This window comes from Sylvia atricapilla, chromosome 2, assembly GCF_009819655.1.
Source record: "Sylvia atricapilla isolate bSylAtr1 chromosome 2, bSylAtr1.pri, whole genome shotgun sequence".
NCBI lineage: Eukaryota > Metazoa > Chordata > Aves > Passeriformes > Sylviidae > Sylvia > Sylvia atricapilla.
The window spans coordinates 1842719-1862246 of NC_089141.1; the positions used below are offsets into that span (position 1 = coordinate 1842719).

Here is a 19528-nt window from a genome sequence, read left to right on the forward strand (position 1 = left end):
AACAGCAACACAACATTGGGGAGGAGAACTAGACTTCATTTGGTTCGTGTAACCTGAGAAATAAACAACTAATGAAAAAAAGTCCCACTGATGCTGTACAAACCTGATTTCACATGTTGCTCAGTTGCACTGAGACGCTCCTTGTTCACCTACAAAACACAGTGACTTCACAACTACTCTTTGGGTTGCTTCGAAAAGTCACCATCACACCCAGCTAACACTTTTCTGTTATACAGGAACACAAGTGTGTGCACAAACAGGCATGTGCTGCCTCGAGAGTACCAGATCCCATCCCACAGGGTGCAAACCTGACCTGAAGTTACTGAATTTCACCTGAAATTACACTGCTATCAGAAGATGGTAAAGGGCCCAGGACAGATCTTATGCTCATCGCTCCCAAATGCTGTTCTTTCAGGTATTTATTTCTCCCTCTCTTGGCCAAAGCACAGCAAGAGCTTCCTACCTCTTCCTTCCCAAAGATGATGGCAGTGCTTGGAGCACTTCCTTTGGGGAAGTTCTCATGAAGCTGGAACAGAGGAGCTAATTTAGGGGAGAAGATACTCATGGATGTCTCCAACTTTGCACCCGAAATCACGGTCAGTGTCTCAAAATCAAGGTCTCTGAGTGCTCCCATCTGGCACATCCTCGTGGGACAGACCAAAGCCAACAAATCACTGCAGAGAGGCTCCATCCAACCACTTAACTGCAGACACAACCTTTAAAAGCTAACTGAAGAAATGTGAATATAGTTTCCATACAATTATTAAGGTGTTACCTGGAAAAATGCATATTCTAGAACAGTGCTATGATGTATACTGGTTCTCACAAACACAGCTTGTTTTGACAACAGAAAGCTGAGATTATACATATTTTTTAAAAGTTAATTTTAACTAGCCTTACGGTGAAGTTAGGAAAAGACTACCTCGTGGGTTCAAAAGAAAACAAACCAGGGAGAGGAAAAAAAAAAAGCCAGGCATGATGAAGTATTTTTATTCTGCTATATACTTTTATATTTCAGAGCTCACAGCTGAGCCCAGACTCTTGGGTATACAATATAGAAAGCAAGAGCAATGAAATCCAAACTGAAGCACATACCAGGAATCACAAAGCAAGCTGCAAATTGCTTTCCCATTAGTGCAGCTGAACACGTGTGGCAGTGGTAACCCACCAAACAGCAAACCACTGGAAGTTGATTCCCTCCAAGTATGGATGTTAAAAAAAAAAAAATTAATTCAGATGAATAATGTTAAGTGCCTCCTTTTTACAGAGGGTGAAGCAACTCCACACATTCACCTAATTCCTAATTGCTTCACTCCCAGTCTGGGTTTTTCAGAAGGTATTTGAAGTGTCTCAGGGCATGCTGTCACCACTGCACACCTTGGAGGGTTAGCAGCTGAACCCCACATTGGTACTGGGTTCATTAAGTCTCTGCTAATGAGATCTGTGCCCAACCTACGTGGAGAATGGTCAGGCTGAGATTATTACACAGAACCTTGGATGTGATTTCCTCCTCAAGACTTCCACTGGTAGGAAGAGCAAGTATGGAGGAAAAGAGGAGTGGAAAACTCCCAAAATGTCATTTTTAATTAACCAGGTACAAGGAAACTGCAAAAATCACACAGGTGCTCATTGTCTGGCAAGTTTACACTGCCAACTGAAGACTCCTCAGTGCAAACTAGAACTTCAAATGCTACAGAGCACGGCCAAAAAAAAGTTGTCCAATTGTAATAAATTCGTGGTATTTCTCTAGTACTGACTACATTGCTCAAGCAAACACAGGAGTACATGGGAGAATGTAAAGACATCTTATCATAGAAGTATTTTAAATTAAAGGATTTTTTTTCTTCTGAAAAGATTAAAATAAATTTAACTCTAAATAATAATTAAAAACATAACAAACATTCATAGAAGGGGCTGATCAGCACTAGAAGTCGTTTTCAGGAAAGCCTTTATAAATGGGTTTCAATGCCCAAGAAAAAAAAAAAAACAAAACCCCACCACAAAACCTCCAACAGATTATAAATACCAGCCATAAAAGGACTTAAAGCAGAATGAAATTTTACCTGGGCTGTGAATACACTGTGATCCTGTGTTATTGTGCTCAAGTCCATTTGTCTAACACCATAGGAACAGCTTTAGCTTTTCTTTATTTTCATAATTAATACAAAGAGTAAGTGCAATTTTATTTCTATCCCAGATCACTGATTTCACCTCAATGTCAGCTCCCAAGCCCCTGCCTGAGCTCACTTGTCCGAACTTTTGCGAGGTCTGCGGAAGCTGGACATGTTCTCATTGAGTGCACAGATCCTTCGAGAGAACTCCTCAAACTCCCCCAGCACTTGTTCATCGCACTCCACCGCTACAGCGTGCTCCACCGGGATGGAGTTAAAGTCTTCCAGCTGATCTCCTGTGCTGAACCCCGTCGCTTCCATGCCCATGATCTCCTCTGCCTGCTCCACTGTACAGCAGAGCACGGGGTTGAGTGCAGGCTGAAACTCGCAGGGCTGCTCACTGCTCGTGCTGCTGGAGCATTCTCTAGGCGGAAACGCCCCGTTTATTACACTAGAACGTTCTATCAAAGGCTCCTGCCCATCCTGGGGTTTGTTGAGGCTTCCATTTTCTCCATTTAAACTACTGCACAAGTCCTGGCCTTTCTTGGAGTTTCTTTTGGAGGAGTCCATAGAGGTGTCCAAGGAAGAACATATGGGTCCAGGTTTTTTATCCAGCTCTCCAACACACGCTGTGACAGCGACGGGTTGAGTTAAAGCAGAGTTGTAACTAGGAGGAGGAGTTCTGTACTGTAGTCTCTCGTTTCCTGTGCTGGCTCGTTTTCGGAGTCCTTTATCTGGAGAAGGAAGCCCACTGGAAAAGCCAATATCCAATCTGCCAAAGCTAGAGCTCTGTCTCTTTGGAACAGGAATTGCACTGGATGTGTGGTGTCGATCGCTATAAAAGAAGGGAAGAACAGATCACACCCATCAGGCATGCTCATGAGCAATACAGGTGTTTAACCAAAGGCTGAAACAATTGTTCTATCACAATGCCAGGCTCCAGTTGGCCAACAACTTGTATCCCAAAGTGTTAAAACCCCAAATGCACTTAGTGTCACAGGAACCACAGAAGACAGCCCAGAGGACAGCTGTACTGAAAAGCAGTGAGGTTGTGTAGGAACACTTAGCTCTATGGTTTGGTGAGCCAGTCACCCAAGAAACCATCACATTATCCTAATTCCTACTGCTATTTTATAGGCCCAAGCTGCACTTTATGAAATATTACTATTGACCATATATTTATGTATTTATGGTCTGTACTGGGTCATCAGGTGAACTCTTCAAAAGTGAGCAATAATGGCTGAATCCTCTATGAGCAAAGAATCCAACACTGGACTTCCCTGACAGTTGCACAAAGGAGAGAAACCACACCAATTTCACTATTTGCAGAGGGTTATTTTTGCCAGATCTTTTGCTTTTCTGTGCCAGTCATTCCAAAACTTGTTGGACAAATGCCAACCTCCTTTTCTTAAGGAACATAAACCAATCAAGCCTAATGTACAAGTCTGACTTTATTGTTTAATACAGTTCCACAAGCTACTTTACTGTCTTGAGCTCTATAAATCCACTTTACATCATCTCGGGTGTGTTATGAGAATTTTCCTTCATCAGCTCAAGACTTGTCCAAATATAATCACCACCCTATATGTAAATAGTATGCTGTACATTAACATAAACAGCTGGTTCATTTTCCTTCCAAATTAAAAAAAAAAATTAGTAAACACCAGCTTTTATTGATCTGCTGAATAGACAACTAAGATTCAACCACTGTCAGTATGAAACTCCTTCATGAACTCCATTTAAAACAAACTCCTTCTGCTCAAGGCCTAATAATGCATTTTGGGTTTTGTCTGGCACAGGAAAATCTTGAAACAGCAGTTAAGAGTAGCCCCTAGCACAGATGCTTTTCCACATTACTCTTCTTGTTTTGCTCCCCTTTATAAATAGAATAAAGTAGATTGCAACAAGTCCCTCTGTGATGAATAAGTGTCCCCATGGGAGGGCAGTGAGTAGTACTGCTCTTGAATTTCCTCTCCCATATTACCTCCTCCCAGGCTAAATGCATCTGTAGGGCTTCTGTCTCTTCTACAAAATCCTCAAATCAGCTTAAAGAGAAACTGTTTTTCAGAATACACAGTCACAGACAGTGAAGTAGAGAGGTAAGGGCCACACATGAAGGCAGCAGCAAAAACATCAACTCTCTTCTTAGATTTCAGCAGCTGTTTCAGATCTTTTTAATGCAAACTCCACAAAGCCTTTACAGCTTTGTCTTTTAACCAACCCCTACACCATCAACCACTTGTTTTCAGAATGATGTAATATGACAAGCACAAGAATTGGTGGCAGGAGACTTGTGAACTGTACTCGGGCAATTTGCACTGCAGATATATTAGGGATGGTCTGTTTTGCCCTCCCTTCTCTCAGTTTAGTGCTTTCTGCCCTCATTCAGAAAAATAAATGAATACTCTGCATTACTTATTTGATGAGATTCTGTTTATCTTATAGTTAAATGACAAGTTCCAGGAATTTACGCAAATTCCAAGATGTCCAAATATTCACAAAAACAGATATTTAAGACACTTCACTGGGTCAAAGGACACATAATCCCATTTTTATGTGAACGAATTGCCCAGGAAAAGTGATATCTGAATATATAGATCACTACTCAAATTATAGGATACTTTGCAAAGGAGTAAGCGGTGTTTTCAGTGCAAGAGATCTAAGTTTTGCTGCCATTTTAGGGATTTGTCCCATGAGAATCAGTGAAGAAAATATGTAAACAATCCAAAAATAGAGAGATTTGATGGGCAAGTAGAATACCTTTTACTAACCAATAGAGTAACTGTCAAGAAAGCTATTAACCAATTAAAGTTGCACACGAGGTCTGTAAAAACTGGGTAAAATGAGTTGTGTGAATAAAAAATTGGCATTTCCCGCATGAAGAAAATGGAGTCTTGGCTGACTTATTACAACAGGTGTCTATTCCATTTGTGTTTTCCTTGATACTGTACTGTTACAAAAATTCACAGCATTCTTATCAAGGTAAAGTCCAGAGAAAGAATCCCAGAAGAGTCTGTGTTGAAAGCAACTTTCAAGACCATCTAATGGGCAGGGACACCTTCCCCTAGACCAAGTTGCTCCAAGCCCCATCCAAGCCAGCCTTGAACACTTCCAGGGATGGGACAGCCACTGCCTCTCTGGGCAGCCTGTGGCAGACTTCCCCACCCTCCCAGGGAAGAATTGCTTCCAAATTTCTAAACTAAACCCACCCTCCATCAGTTTGAAGGCATTGTCCCTTGTCCTTTGAGCTTCACAGCTCATGAAATTAATAAAAAATACATAGAAGCATATAAAAAAGAAAGTAATGTTAGAAAACTATCATCCAGTTACTCAGAAACTTTAGAGACTGTCAGGTACTGTCCCCAGTGAGAAGGGTTAGGCTTGCAGGAGTACAGCCCTTTAGTGTAAGGCACAGCTTTGAGATTAATTACTCAGGTTGGGCTGATCCAGCTCCCAGCAACAATCCCTTGGCTGGTCTCCTGAGACAGCAGACAGGTGTGGACATCTGTCCAAAAAGAATGGCCTGTGACTTGTGGAGTATAAAAACTGATTTGATTAACTGTCATCAGGCCTTAATAATTTTTAGTCATCAGGTTGGATGACACTAGAACTGGTTATGCACACAAGTATGTACAGTTCCTGTCAGAAAGCAGAATTTCTAAATTAGAAAAAAAAAAAAAACAACCCAATGAGAAGCCTCAGGTCACCTGTAGAAGAGAAAATAGGTGACCTTGCCCCTGATAAACAACAGCTGTTTTAATTACCCAATTCAGTGTCACCTCTGGTGAATCACACCTATAGCCAATAAAGGTAAGTGTGATAAAAGGGAGTGGGTGAGCTGGTGAGGGAGAATCATGAAGGAGGAGGATCCTGGGAAGAGAGAATCACTGCTGTGAGTCTGTCTGGGTCTGCAGTTAGAGCCTGCAGTCACAGTCTTGCTGGGTAAGAGTCTGCAAACTAATATCTGCAGTCAGAGGCTGCAAGGGAAGCCTCCAGTAGGAGCTGGCTGCAGCCAGAGTCAGTGAATAGTCGGAGTCAGGATGGCTGAGCTGTAAAAAGGAATAAACCAGGACCTTTTTCATGTTGTGATAAACAACAAGTCTGTGTCTCAGCTCATTTCTACCCTCTAACAAGAGGGCTGCTGCAACAGTCACCAATTTCAATGTTTGAATTGCATCCAAATCTCAAAAGCCAATTCTAACAGTGTGTAAGTTCAGCTGTAAGTTTTTCTGGCAGCAAAATTACAAAGTAGCTATCTTCTCCCAAAATATTAATTTTTGCTAGTTAACAAATAGTCAGTTTGAGCATTCTTAGCCCTAAGCCAGAAGACACAGACTCCCCTTTGCAAACAGGTGAGACAAAGTTACTGAAGTAAGACACAAACATTTCTGAAATTATTGTCTTAGTGCACACATTCTGGTTGCAGTTTTAATAAAACCTTTCTTTGGTCAGATTCACCTGTGGTTATTTAATCTGTCTACAAGTGGCTCAGAGAAACTATAAAGCAATATGAGGGAAAAAATACAATTTACAGGCTCAAATATGTATCTTTTCCTCCCCACAAAATGTTTCCTGTGAGGAATATTACTGGATCACAGCTGGACAAAATACTAAATTTTGATTGCCTGGCCAAAAGCCAAAATCCACAGCTACAGCTCTTTGCTAGGAGAATGCTTTAAAAACCCCACAAAAACCTAAACACCATTTGATCTTTTTGTGTTGCAAAGTATGACCTCATGGCATTTAGTAAGAATACTAAATGAAGGTGTTTTAGTTGGTTTATAGCCATCTGAAATGCTTGAAGCTCCATGAGCAGTTCAGAGCCAATATCATGTCAACTGTGCTAAAAGGCAGTAATTGTTTCTCACCTTCTTAGAGATTACTGGATAAATAATACACAATAGCAATAGGAGGGCTGCCAATATGAAGATGAAACTGCATCTTTCAGCAGCTAAGAAATTCAGCAACACATTTTTTAAAAATGAAATTTTCACAAATCAAGCCACCATAACTAAGCTTTCATAACTAAGTTTAGGGCTCCTCTTGATTTTAGCACTATATTAATCAAGACAGAACCTCAAAACACAAATTTAACCCTTGGCACTGAAGTATTTTTGAGGAAAGCCTTTAAATGCAGCTCAAAAGGGCATCTCCCTGCCATTCCAAAGGAGTATCTTGTATTTGCCAGAGTTAGGTAAGTCTACTGTCTATTCACTAAGAAAAAAATCTTCCTGCTGGACTGCTCAGGGTTGCAGCATGTTCTTTCCTTTCTGTTAATCACAACTACTATCCCCCATAAGTTACACAGAAAAAGAAAGCTGAAGAACAGGAGAGAAAATGAGTCAGTCTCTTGATTTAATGCAACCATGATCTAAAGAGCCTAAACTTGTGAAAGGTTAATCTGAACATGCAAAAAAAGAAATAAAACTAGGTTAAAAATGTACAGGCTACACAAAAGTGGGGATTTGAAGGGGACTCATGAGAGCAGGGAGAGCAACTTTTTAAGAGGCAGAGAGGGACAGGACAAGAGGGGGATGACTTCCCACTGCCAGAGGAAAGGGTTAGATGGAATACTGGGAAAAAATTCCTCCCTGTGAGCGGGGTGAGGTCCCTGGATGTGTTCAAGGCTGGCTTGGATGGAGCTTGTAGCAACCTGATCTAGTGGGAGGTGTCTCTGCTGTGCCTGCCCATGGCAGGGGCTGGGAACTGGATTATTTTTAAGGTCTTTCCAGCCCAAACAGTTCTGTGATTCGCTGTGACCCGTTACAGTAGGAGTCACACAAGTACTTTTAACATCAAAACCAATTTTAAAAAGAGGAAACTGTAGGGAGAAGCAACTGCTTTGCTCATGAGAGTTAAGAAGGCAGGAAAACAAACTATTCTATGATTCTGTGATAAGATGAGAACACAGGACAAAATAATTGCTTAAAGCAAGAGACTGCATGAGTGCATACAATTCAAAAAGCATAAATTAAAACCATGTGAATACAAACCATCTATCACCTGGGTAGTAAACTATGCTTCACATTCAGTAAAGTTCACCTCTGTTTAAGGAGAACTGGTTAAGCCTCCTGCTCCAACAACAGCTGCAAGATAAACCTAAACTAACTTCAGCCTTAAAACACAGAAACCTGTCTGATATGATTTTCTGCAGACAATGGAAGATGAGTCTGAATCCTCCAGAGTGAATCAGAAGTACATGGGATTTCCCTGGAAGATACTGTAATCTTCAGTTATTTATTAATGTAGCTTCTCATTTAGCAACAACGCTGAACATTCAACAACTACTTTCATTAGCAGCAATTATACTACAGAGAGGTTTTGTGTTGCTTATCATTCATATTCCTGTGCAGCTCACCTGAATTACAGTCAAGGACTGCCCAGGCTATGAAGCAGTTGATACAGAAGCTGCACCTGCTATCAAACATTAACTACAGTCTTAAGACAACAATTAATTCACCTCCCTCGAGTGAAGAACATTGTTTTTTTCAAACAGGATTCCCTTGCTACATCAACCTCTGAAAAGGTTTGTGTGCCCATCATATGGAAGAACTTGTAAGAGCATACAAAACCAGTAGAATGTTGTGGACAGTTACATGGTCTGCATTTTGGGAAGGTCACAATCTCACCAAGCATGCTCAGCTTCTGAAGAGGAGCCGTGTGTTTGAGACAAATCCTTACCTCCATTTTTTTTTTTTTTTTTGTGTCGCACCTACATCTTCCTTTTAATTTACAAAAAAATAAATACTTACCACCTAACCATTAGCCCAAGCTCCATGAAGTTTTTCAGGTTAGGAAGAGTTTGCCTTAGATCTGGAGTACTCAGCCCATGCTGGTATCTAAGCTACAAAAAGAGAAAAAAAAATCCTAAAATTAGCAGAGTTTTCCAAATCCCAAAGAATATAGCATCACGGTCAGTTATGCTATTAGGTTTTTAGAAAGTTTAGGATGATTATCCAGCAGTTCCAAGGCATTTATTCCCCTTAAGAAAATGTTCCATTTACTACTTGTATAGGAAACTCATCCAAGAACAGGGACAAAACAATCAGTCAACCTGTCTCTTCAACCTCCTTACACCTTCTCCACTTTACTATGTGCAACAGGAGAACAGGCTCATAGCTTAATAAAACCACAGCTATTATACAAAAAGACCAAACTCCATCACAATGTTCTATATTCATGGGTTCCAAATATTTATTTGTGTGTAGCTGTCAGTCTGAGTGTTATCAGTGTATCCTGGAATCAGTAATGGCATTATTATCTGTGCTCCTTGCACAGTTTATATCGACATTTAAATTCCTGTTATTAATACCATAATTAAATCCAGCACTCAAATCAGATGCAACTTAGTGAAAGGAAATGCTTTAAACAAGGACATACTTTAACATGAATATTGACTCCTACAAGTTGCTCTTACACCATCCACATGACATAACTTGTCACTGCTGAGAATTATAAACTCCGTGTTTAACAAGATACCAAATTAAAAATACGTCTGAAGAAGACAGCACATGAAAGGGGAAAAAGTCTGTCTTTCAAGTTTGAATCTCAAAATTTTGGGAAACTTTTGCAGAGAAATTTATCCCTTGTGTGGTTAAAATATGAAAAAACCCACCAGCACCTAACATTCCAGTATCTCTAGGCTACTGGACTGATGCATTAGCAATTTAATAAGCAGTTCTCAGCATATGTTAACACTGTCTAGAAGTCTCTGCTGGACTCCAGTACAGGCACACACACTAACTGCACAAGTTCAGTGCTGATAGAGCTACTTGCTGAAACATGGAACAGTCCCACTCAAAGTTAAATTTCTTTTGTTTAAAATCACACACTTGTTTCTGTAATTCCTGACAGTACGATGCAAGAAATTATATTGAGTTTCAAAAATTTTTGACTTCTCCCAAACAATCAGTTTTTCAGAGAAAAAGGCTCCTGAAATTGGGAATGATTTTTATGCTTGTCTGAGTTTCAGAAAGAAAAATTACTTTGGAAGAAAATCACCCTCAGTACCACACTGTACAACAGGCGGCCATTTATTACAGTTTATTATTTCCAGATGGACAAAGCCAAATCATATGGTGGGTTTGGGTTCATATTTTCTGCTACAATGACAGAACCTGGCTTAAGACAACCATACAATATAAATTACAAAACCATCACCACATTCTCCTGATGGGATTATAGTGGATTTGGTTAACTGGAGAACTAGCCTGGAGCAAAAGAAATAAAGAAAAAAAATCCACCAACCTCAAAAACTACATTTGTTCCTCCTTCAACAATGAAAAGTTCATGGAATACCCCTTTTTATTCAAATCGTTCTTACACTTTAAGGTTTCAGAGCACAAAAATAAGGTGGATTAAAGGAACTCTCCAACAGCCAAGATCAGAGGAATGCATGGGAGTCCCAGGTATCCAAACACTAACAAAACCACTGCTTCCATTAAAAGACAATTTCCTATTTCCAATAGTAGAGATGCATATTAAGTCAAGTTAGGATGCAAGTTTCATGAAACCTCTAGAAAAAGTTATAATTTAACTTCATAAACTGCATACGATTTTGGCTTTGTAATAGATAAAAAGCAAAGCAATACTGCCTTGTGTCTGCATCAACACAAGCTGCTGCTGATGTATTTACAAACCCAGAAACTGCTAAAAAACTCATCTACCATCTAGGGACAGAAAAAACCCACAAAAAAACAGCTGATGAATCAGGTTTTAGTCTAGATCCAAAATAATCACTCCAGAAGCACCAAAGGTTAATTCCTGCTTTGCATAATTTGGTAGTAGTCTCACATATTCTGACAAAGAAATCTCTGCTTTGCTGCATGATGCAGGCCACTACAGGTACAACACCAAGAATATGGGAACATGGAGGTGGAGGGAGCTTAAAAACAATGTTCTTTACTTAAAAGATCAGAACTCCTCTTCCTCCTCTCCTTAACCTCTGACAATGTAAAAAAAATACATTAGTAAGGACTGGGTTTGTTTTTTTTCCCCAACCCATAAAGCATTTCTCAAACACCTTAAGTTTATTTTTTTTTAACATCCAACACCACACATGCAGGGTTAGTTACTCCACCTCATCCAATAAATAGGCACTGAACAACAGTCCTAAGGACTGAATCCAGAGGACACTGTAGATATACACCAAAGGTTGCTGGAGCACCTCTGCTCTGAAGACAGGTTGGGAGAACTAGAGGTGTACAGCCTGGAGAAAAGAAAGCTTTAGGGAGACCTCAGAGCCCCTTTAGGGAGACCTCAGAGCCCCTTCCAGTGCCTAAAGAGGCTCCAAGAGCGGGAGAGGGACTTTGGACAAAGTATTAGGAAGAAATTCTTGGCTGTGAGAGTGGCAAGGCCCTGGCACAGGTTGCCCAGAGCAGCTGGGGCTGCCCCAGGCTTGGAAGGACGGGGCTTGGAGCAATATATTGTGTATAATATTCAGGTCTATACCAAAATCTGCTGTATTTTGGACTTTCCTTAGTCCCCACTGCAGGCAACTGGTTCTTGATGTTGTAGCAGCACTTGTACCTACACAATAGGTGGGCTCAACCCACTGTTACACTATGCAAAGGTCTTGCAATATTAAGGCAGACAAAAGCAATTTTTAATTATTTTCAGCTATATGAGGAGTTCCTCTTGATAGCATCAAGAATTTCAAAAGAACATCTGCTCCACAAATGTGAAAACCTACAGAGAAAAATAGAAGCAAAAGTACTGTTTCAATCAAATTTGCAGAACTGGTCACCAGCCAAGCATTTGCATAAGGTTTTCAGAGAATGTCAAACACTGGGACAGAAATATTAAGTTTTAGAAGTTTTAATAAAATGACATAGTTAATTGTTTTACAAGATCCTGGGTGACTTTTCAGAGGATGATGGAGCACTGGCAGGGATTCAGATGACTAACCATGCAATAATGAAAATGGGAAGTGTTGTTATAATGCCTGTTGCTATATAAACAACTAGGGGGGATCAGTGGAATAATGCTTGCTCCTATATAAACAGTTGTGTGTGTTTATACCTCTTGGGGGCAATCATAAATTTTTAGATTACTGAACTCTTAACGTGTTGCTTGCCTTTTGTTTTATTGAATCTGGCTAGTTGTTCTAGCTCTGAACACGTATGTGGGTTTACTGAAAACCCCTTAAGCTATAACATTAGTGAAACAAGTATCAATAGCTCTTTAGATAAAGTACCTCCAAACTAAGCATCTAAAAATCATTTTCATTTTTCTCACTTAAAAAGATTATTAGTAAGCATCAAGTAGAGTTTGGAAGTAAACATAACAAAAAAACTTTTAAAAAATCACCTTCTTTAAGATTCTTGGGGAAGTAGGAGCTAGAAAAAGAAAAATAATCACTGTGATTATAACAAGTCTTGAAGTCCTCAATAGTACTTTCAGAAGGAGCAAATAGAGGACTGCCACAGCAGTGACAGCCCTCATCCAAGCAAGAGGAAGTGCTCAAATACAACAGGTATTTCAACAGATGTTATGACATCTTCATATGCCTGTGTCCATCTCCCAGTTACACTTGAAAAGCAGATGTTTACTTTGCAACTCATTCAAGAGTATTAAACCAACAAAAAAGCAAGACATCCACATCCTTGAAGACCCATATCCTTCATTAATCCATTGAATGTATGTTTTCAAGTTCCTCAAGCTGACCCAGCATGCCTAAAGCCTTCACTGAAACCATCTTAAAAGACTCCCACCACAATTTTGATTTAGCAATAGCAAATAAGGCACACGAACAGCAATCAAAGCAGTAAGAGGAGATAACTGCATTTTATGCTGTACCTTTGAAGGATACTTATAATCAGTTATTTTTAAAGCATGCTTAGTCTGAACTAACCTGATTTGTCCCACATTTACAAGGGAGACGCTGATATCAATAAGATAATTTCCTGTTACCACAAAATCCTAGAATGGTTTGGGTTAGAAAGGACTTTTAAACTCATCCAGTTCCAACCCCCCTGCCATGGGCCTAGATACCTTCCACTAGACCAGGTTGCTCCAAGACCTGTTCAGCCTGGCCTTGAACACTTCCAGGGATGGTGCAGTCACAGCTTCCATGGGAAACCTGTGCCACCAGGGCCTCACCACCCTCACAGGGAAGAATTCCTGCCCAACAGCCCATCTAACCCAGCCCTCTGGCAGTGGGAAGCCGTTCTCCCTTGTCCTGTCACTCCAGGCTCTTCTCCAAAGTCCTCCTTCAGCTATCTTGGAGCCCCTTCAGGCACTGGAAGGGGCTCTGAGGTCTTCCTAAAGCCATCTCTTCTCCAGGCTGAAAAACACCAAGCTCTCCCAGCCTGTCCATACACGAGGAGTGCTTCATCCCTCCAGTCACCCAACCACACTGGTCATGCCACCACAGCTGCAGGAGCCTCCAGCACTGCCTGGGCTTAGGCTGCAGGTGCTGGGATCTGTATGGGTTAAACAGCCAAGATCTGGCTCCTTCACAGAGCAAGTTAATAGTGGCCTTTGCCCACGAACAAGGATAAGCATGCTTTCAGCTGAATGAAAGGCAGAATTTAGGTTACAGCTAATCCAATCTCATTTCAACCTATTTTGTCTTGGCATGGGCAATAGGAAAGGAAAAAAAGAAAGCCTTTTCAAAAAGGCAAAAAAAAAATATAAATTCTCCAATTCTAAATGATCTGGCTCACTGTTATCAGCTAGGATATCAGCTCACTGTTACCCTAGGAAAGTTTCAGGAATTAAACCTCTCCTAAGAGCTTTTGGGTCTACACAGCTGGAGAAGGTACTTTGTAGTTTTTCAGGTGGAGTCCCTTCCTCTTAACATTAAAATGAAAGCTTGGTACTTCACAAGACAAGGACTAGACTGGCTTCAACCTGTGCTCTTCCAAGAACACTTTTCTGTATGTAGTGGAATTTGCCTTGGTACATTCTTTCTGAACTAAATGTTTTATGATCTTAGTTCAGAGGCCTCATAAAAGATGTAGTGAGCAAGTCACTGTATCCTACACTCAAAGGGCCATAACCACTGCATATACACCACTACCCATAGAACTCTTAAATACATTTCTGCTCCTTAGTGTTTATTGCCAAACCAAATTTCTAGGCCTATCATTTCTTCCGTTCAACTTCTCATGGAAAAGTTTATTAGTTTCTATTATAGAGTTGCTTTTCTCTCATGTTTGATAGTCTAACAGAGCCAGAAACTGAACCTCTTGCCTCATTTCATGTTCAAGAGCTCAGTTTCAGTTCAGTCTCTTACATACAGCACTAGTACATAAGCATTCAACTTTAATTCCATGCAGATACTAGGAAGATGACATTAACTACTCCTACAATATAACAAGTATTTCGCTTTTCTTCTGTGGTTCTGTGAATGTTACTTACTTGGTGCATCAGACAAGCAACTCACCCACAAAGCAGCATTCCCAGGAAAGCAGCACTGGCTGCTCAGCTTCTCAAGGAAATTACACAAAGCACATAAATACCACCTGCCACCATGTGGACACAGTGGCTGTGGACACATAAGGGGAGGACTAGACATCAGTTACTTCCCTGGATCTGTACTCTGTTGAGGAGAAAAAGAACCTTGGGGGAGCTGAAAAGAGAGTGATTTATTTTTTTTTTTCCATATCAAATGGCAAAGTTCAGGCGTTGCTAATGACTGTCAGATGAAAGCAGAACTATTCTTTGGCCAGGGCTGAGCAAGTCATGCCAATGCAAATAGGAATATCAGTCTAACACAACTCAACAGCAGTCTGACAAAACAAATGCGGATAAGAAAAGAAGCCTTCCCTGTGAAATGATCCTGAGCACGGCATCAGGCTAAACAGAGGAAAAAATAACTTTAGCTCATACAGTGTAACAAATTTCACAGGTTTCACCAAACCTGGGAGTGATGCCTGGAAGGTGATGCTGTCTGACACCATATGCAGAGACCCTGCTAACAAACACCTTTATTAAGTGATGAACTTTTTACATGGGCAGACTGGGATAGGAAAAGGGGAAGAGATTTAAACTAAAAGAGGGCAGATTTAGATCAGATACTAGAAGGAAATTCTTTGCTCAGAAGGTGGTGAGGCCCTGGCACAGGTTGCCCAGAGAAGCTGGGGCTGTCCCATCCCTGGAAGTGTGCAAGGCCAGGTTGGAAAGGGCTTGGGACAACCTGGTGTAGGGTTGGTGTAAGGAAGGTGTTAGTCTAGGGAACAAGATGGTCTTCAAGTTACCTTCCAACCCAAACTATCGTATGATTCTATGAACTGAGGTTAAGACTAGACACATTCACTCCTTGGGCTGGCTGTAGGAAAACAAAGTGTTGTAAAATAGTCCAAATTATTTGACACCTGGTTTTACAAGTCTGCTTTTCAAGAGCCAGTGATTTGGACAAGGACAGAACACCAGCATTCCTGAGGCCATGTCCAATAAAGCCAGATGGAAACAGTGACCAAGGTCATAGCAAAAGAATAAAAGAAGTGTCACAACAGTCATACAGCTGCCCTCTGGTTCTGTGCTAAAGCTGAGGTAAGACTTGGAACAAGAAATCCAGAAGATCGAGAGGCAAATTAATTTGATGTCCTTCAGTGGCTGACTGAAACAGCAAATCATTTAACACTTAGAATGTAAATAACTTGACTGCACCATGCAAGAAAATAGCTGCAGTAAATTCCCTTCTTACTGGTACCTAAAGAAACCAGCTTTACAGCTCTATTGAAATTATGTCTTCTACAAGCAATCTTGGAACTGGACAAGGAATAATGCCTGTCAAATATCATGTGAGAGACAACCTCCTAAACACCTAAAGAAATTGGAACTTTGATGAACAAGATGAACATGCTCTCCTCAACATCATAAATGCAAGCATTAGACATAATGACCAATATAATTTTTAGCAACTCTATTGTACTTCACCTTTGACAATGACAGTGAATTTTTTGGTAGGTATTATTAGACATAAGTGACTAATTTCTCCTTGAAAAAAACCCACATTTCCATGCTAGTGAGAGTCAAACAGCTGAAATCTTAACTGGTAATTTACGGCCTTAGATAATGTTATCCAACTCAAAAAGCTCCTCTGTGAACTTCGTGAGGGATTTAGTTTTACAAACAGAAAATATGGGTATTGAAACAATTTGTGCTCACATACAGATGGAAGTTATTATGAACTCTCAGAATTAACACACATTGTTTCAACTTTGGAATGTAACAGCAAAGCAAGTTTCTCCAAAAAATATTCTATCAAGCCAGCACTAAGCTGTTTCTAATTCCAGCTGAATTCTCCTGAGTGCAAGATGTGGTTTCCAGTGTTATTATCCTGCTGTTTTACAAAACACTACCACTTTATCTCTAGAAAAGTTTTTATGTCAGTAATTTTATTTAATACCAACCCCATCTCACTTCTTCCACACTCACATTTCTCCTTGCTGCCAGAATTCCAGGTAATTGTAAAAGGAAGAAAAAAAATAATATATATATACATAAATCTGTGAAACCGGGGAAGCTTATACAAATAATTTCAAAACATTTCTTTAAGTTGATAAGAATTTTTCCGGGCTCTTTGTCATAGTGTTCAAAACTGGAATGAATGACTCAAGTGAGGTGACAGAGACCCAGGCTCTTGTTTCCATGCTCCAGTGAAATCACCACTATTCTTCCCAGGCACACAGAGGGAATTAAGAACTGATTAACATTTATTCCTGACAAAGAGGACTGGTTCTCTGAATTAAGGCAAACACCTTTGGGTGATGGTCTGGAAATAAGAGAGAAGCAGCTGCTCATTTTCCATCCAAACCTAATTTTTCACACGTTCCAAAGAACTAAGCATATCTGGATACTTCTCTGAAAGCAGCCACAAGGTCTGCTAAAAGCTACATAAATACAACAGTTTCAGCATCCCAAGGAACACACAAAGGATTCAGACAATCTTGGGTTTTGAGGTCAAGTTAGCTCCAGAGCACAGAGGTTTTGTGATGCATTTCTGCACGTTATCTACCTGCTCTGCTTTCACAATGGAATTTCCCCTTGGCAGAAGTATAAAAAGCAGCAATGTTTGACCAAGAACATCAAAACAAAGGTGACTACAACAGTTTATGTGGACATTAGCAACACTTTCGTGATTAAATAAGTAGTAGAAGCACCCCCAGAAATTTTGATTTGTTTTTATTATGTTTTTATATCCAACAGCATAAAATCTCAAGTAGTAACATGTGAACCACTAGTGTTGTACTAACCACTTTGAAGTTTGCCCATTGACCCCCTTGCACCACCACCAATGACCCCACGTAGATCTGGAAACTTTTTTAATATTAATGAATACTTACAGCCTTAATTTACTTTTATAAGTTTAAATACACACCAGTGATTTTGGAAATCAACTGCAAGGAATTGGAAGGCAACGTGGGTGAGTGACTGTGTGTTCAACCACCCAGAGTCCTTCAGAATGAGGACAAGGAAATCAGAATGACAGGTTTCAGTAGGTCCAAGAGTAGCAACTCAGAGGTGACAAGCCAAAGAGATAAACAGGAAAACAAGTGAAGTGGTGACAGTTCCTACAAAAAAATACTACAGGCACAAGTGTCAAGTAACCCAAATTTATAACCCTATATTAACAGGAAAGACAACCACCCTGGGCTCAATAAACAATTCAGCATTTCAATGGAAACAACAACAGAGCTTCTTGCTTGCATCACATAACTGAATGGCAAACTCAAATAAGGTAAAAACCGGGAATTGCTGAAAGACAAAGCAAGCAGCATCACAACTCACAAGCAACAGAACAAACTAGTGTAAGCAGAATGAACTAGGAAGCAGAGATTAGCAAAAGCACTGATTTGACAGCAATGAAGAGAGAGCTCTAGCAAAGCATTTGAGGGAAAGACTAATCCCTTCTTCTCACTAATCTTCCCTCTGGAGGTCAAGTGTGAACAGCTGGCTGCCATTACTAATACCACCAACAAGGAGGTACAGTCTAACATACATTAACAGCCTGGCTAAGGGAATTTCCAAGATTAGTAGGACTTGATTAACTTTGTCTTAAGATATTTTAGCCTTTAAGTAATTTCAGAGGTTGTTGTCCAAAATACACTAAGCATGGGCAAATCTGGAAAATGGTAAATGCAATCCAAAAAAGCATAAAAAACAAAACCACAGAGTTAGAAGCTTTACTTCAGTTTGGGGTAAGGAATGGCAAAAAAGTGATGGAAGAGAAAACTTGAAAAATGAACAAGACTAATAGAAACTAAACATAAAAAAGGTTGGACTTTCAAGAATAAAACTGTAAGACTAATGTAATTTCAAACAGGTTAGAAACAGAAATGTCATATTTCTGTTGGAATTTAATTTTTTTGGCATTTTCAGGTATAATGTGCTCACAAGCATGCTGGGGAAATGGGATATTGAAGAAGTATGAGTGAATACAGAGAAAATAGTCTTTGGGTGTAATAAAGAATTGTTTATGGCTACAACTGAAGTGCTGGCAAAATGAGATTTCAACTGGAATAACAGAACCCCAGTTCCATCCAATATTTTAATTAGGCAATCTGGATAGGGCATAGGCTCAGATGTAGGCAGCATAAAGCTGAGACTGAGTTCTCAACCTCTGGTTTTATGCTACCAAAACAGAAACACGATTCAGAACAAAAAAAGTTCATCTTTAAGAATACATTCAAGGAACAGCATGTAAAATGTGAATAAAACAAGTCACCTCCACAAATTCAGAAAGGACTGTTTTGTTGCTGTGCAGAGGATACTTGAGGCTGTTGGCTGCACAGAATCATAAGGTTTACTCTGCTAAGCTTTTAAGAGTACAAACCTACCAGTACCCAGTGAACTAGAAACAAAAGGACAAGACTTGGGAAGCATTTCTCCCATCCTAGTCAATGTTTTGAAAGTGACAGTAGCTCACTGTAGCCAGCTTTGAGCATTGCATTTCAACAAAAATTGATTCAGATGGAGAATTTGAGGCAAGAGAAGTGTTGGAAAGTGGTTTTTGAATGCATTAAAGTTTGCAAAGAGGAAGAGACTTAAATGGATCAGGTTATTATAATTTGTAAACAGAAGAAAGACAGGTTTGGACTCCATGTCAGAAATTAGATGTTTTTAGTGGCCAAGACAGTCAAGCCTTGAAACTAAGCAGTACTTATATGAAACACATTTCTTCACAGAACATCACCAGGGATAGCATAAGAGCAGCTGATCCTGCCCTAAGATGACAGACCAGTTGAAGCAGCCAGGCCTCTTTCAGACCAGCTTTCTGAACATTCTCTGAATTCCACACCAAATGTGTTAGCTGCAGGTATTACTGCCATCTCAAATACAAGTCTGCAAAGTCTCTTGCATTTTTCAGACTAAAGGATGTTTTTTTTAAATATATTAAAAACAAGGAAGTAAGGTTGATTAGGGGACTTTTTAAATAAAAGTCATGCATTGCAATACTTCATATTTTC

The 19528-nt window shown here is 40.0% G+C and overlaps 1 protein-coding gene across 2 annotated transcripts in view; it reads right to left on the reverse strand.

Moving 5' to 3' along the window:
- Positions 1-976: 976 nt before the first annotated feature.
- Positions 977-19528, reverse strand: part of UVRAG (UV radiation resistance associated) — a 66838-nt gene continuing 48286 nt past the window's right edge. For both annotated transcript variants that reach the window (XM_066340657.1, XM_066340658.1), the window contains exons 14-15: positions 8864-8955; positions 977-2946 (exon numbers count right to left, since the gene is read on the reverse strand). In XM_066340657.1, coding sequence (XP_066196754.1) covers positions 2244-2946; positions 8864-8955 — 795 coding nt within the window. In that variant the 3' untranslated portion in view covers positions 977-2243. The remainder of the gene's footprint in view (positions 2947-8863; positions 8956-19528) is intronic.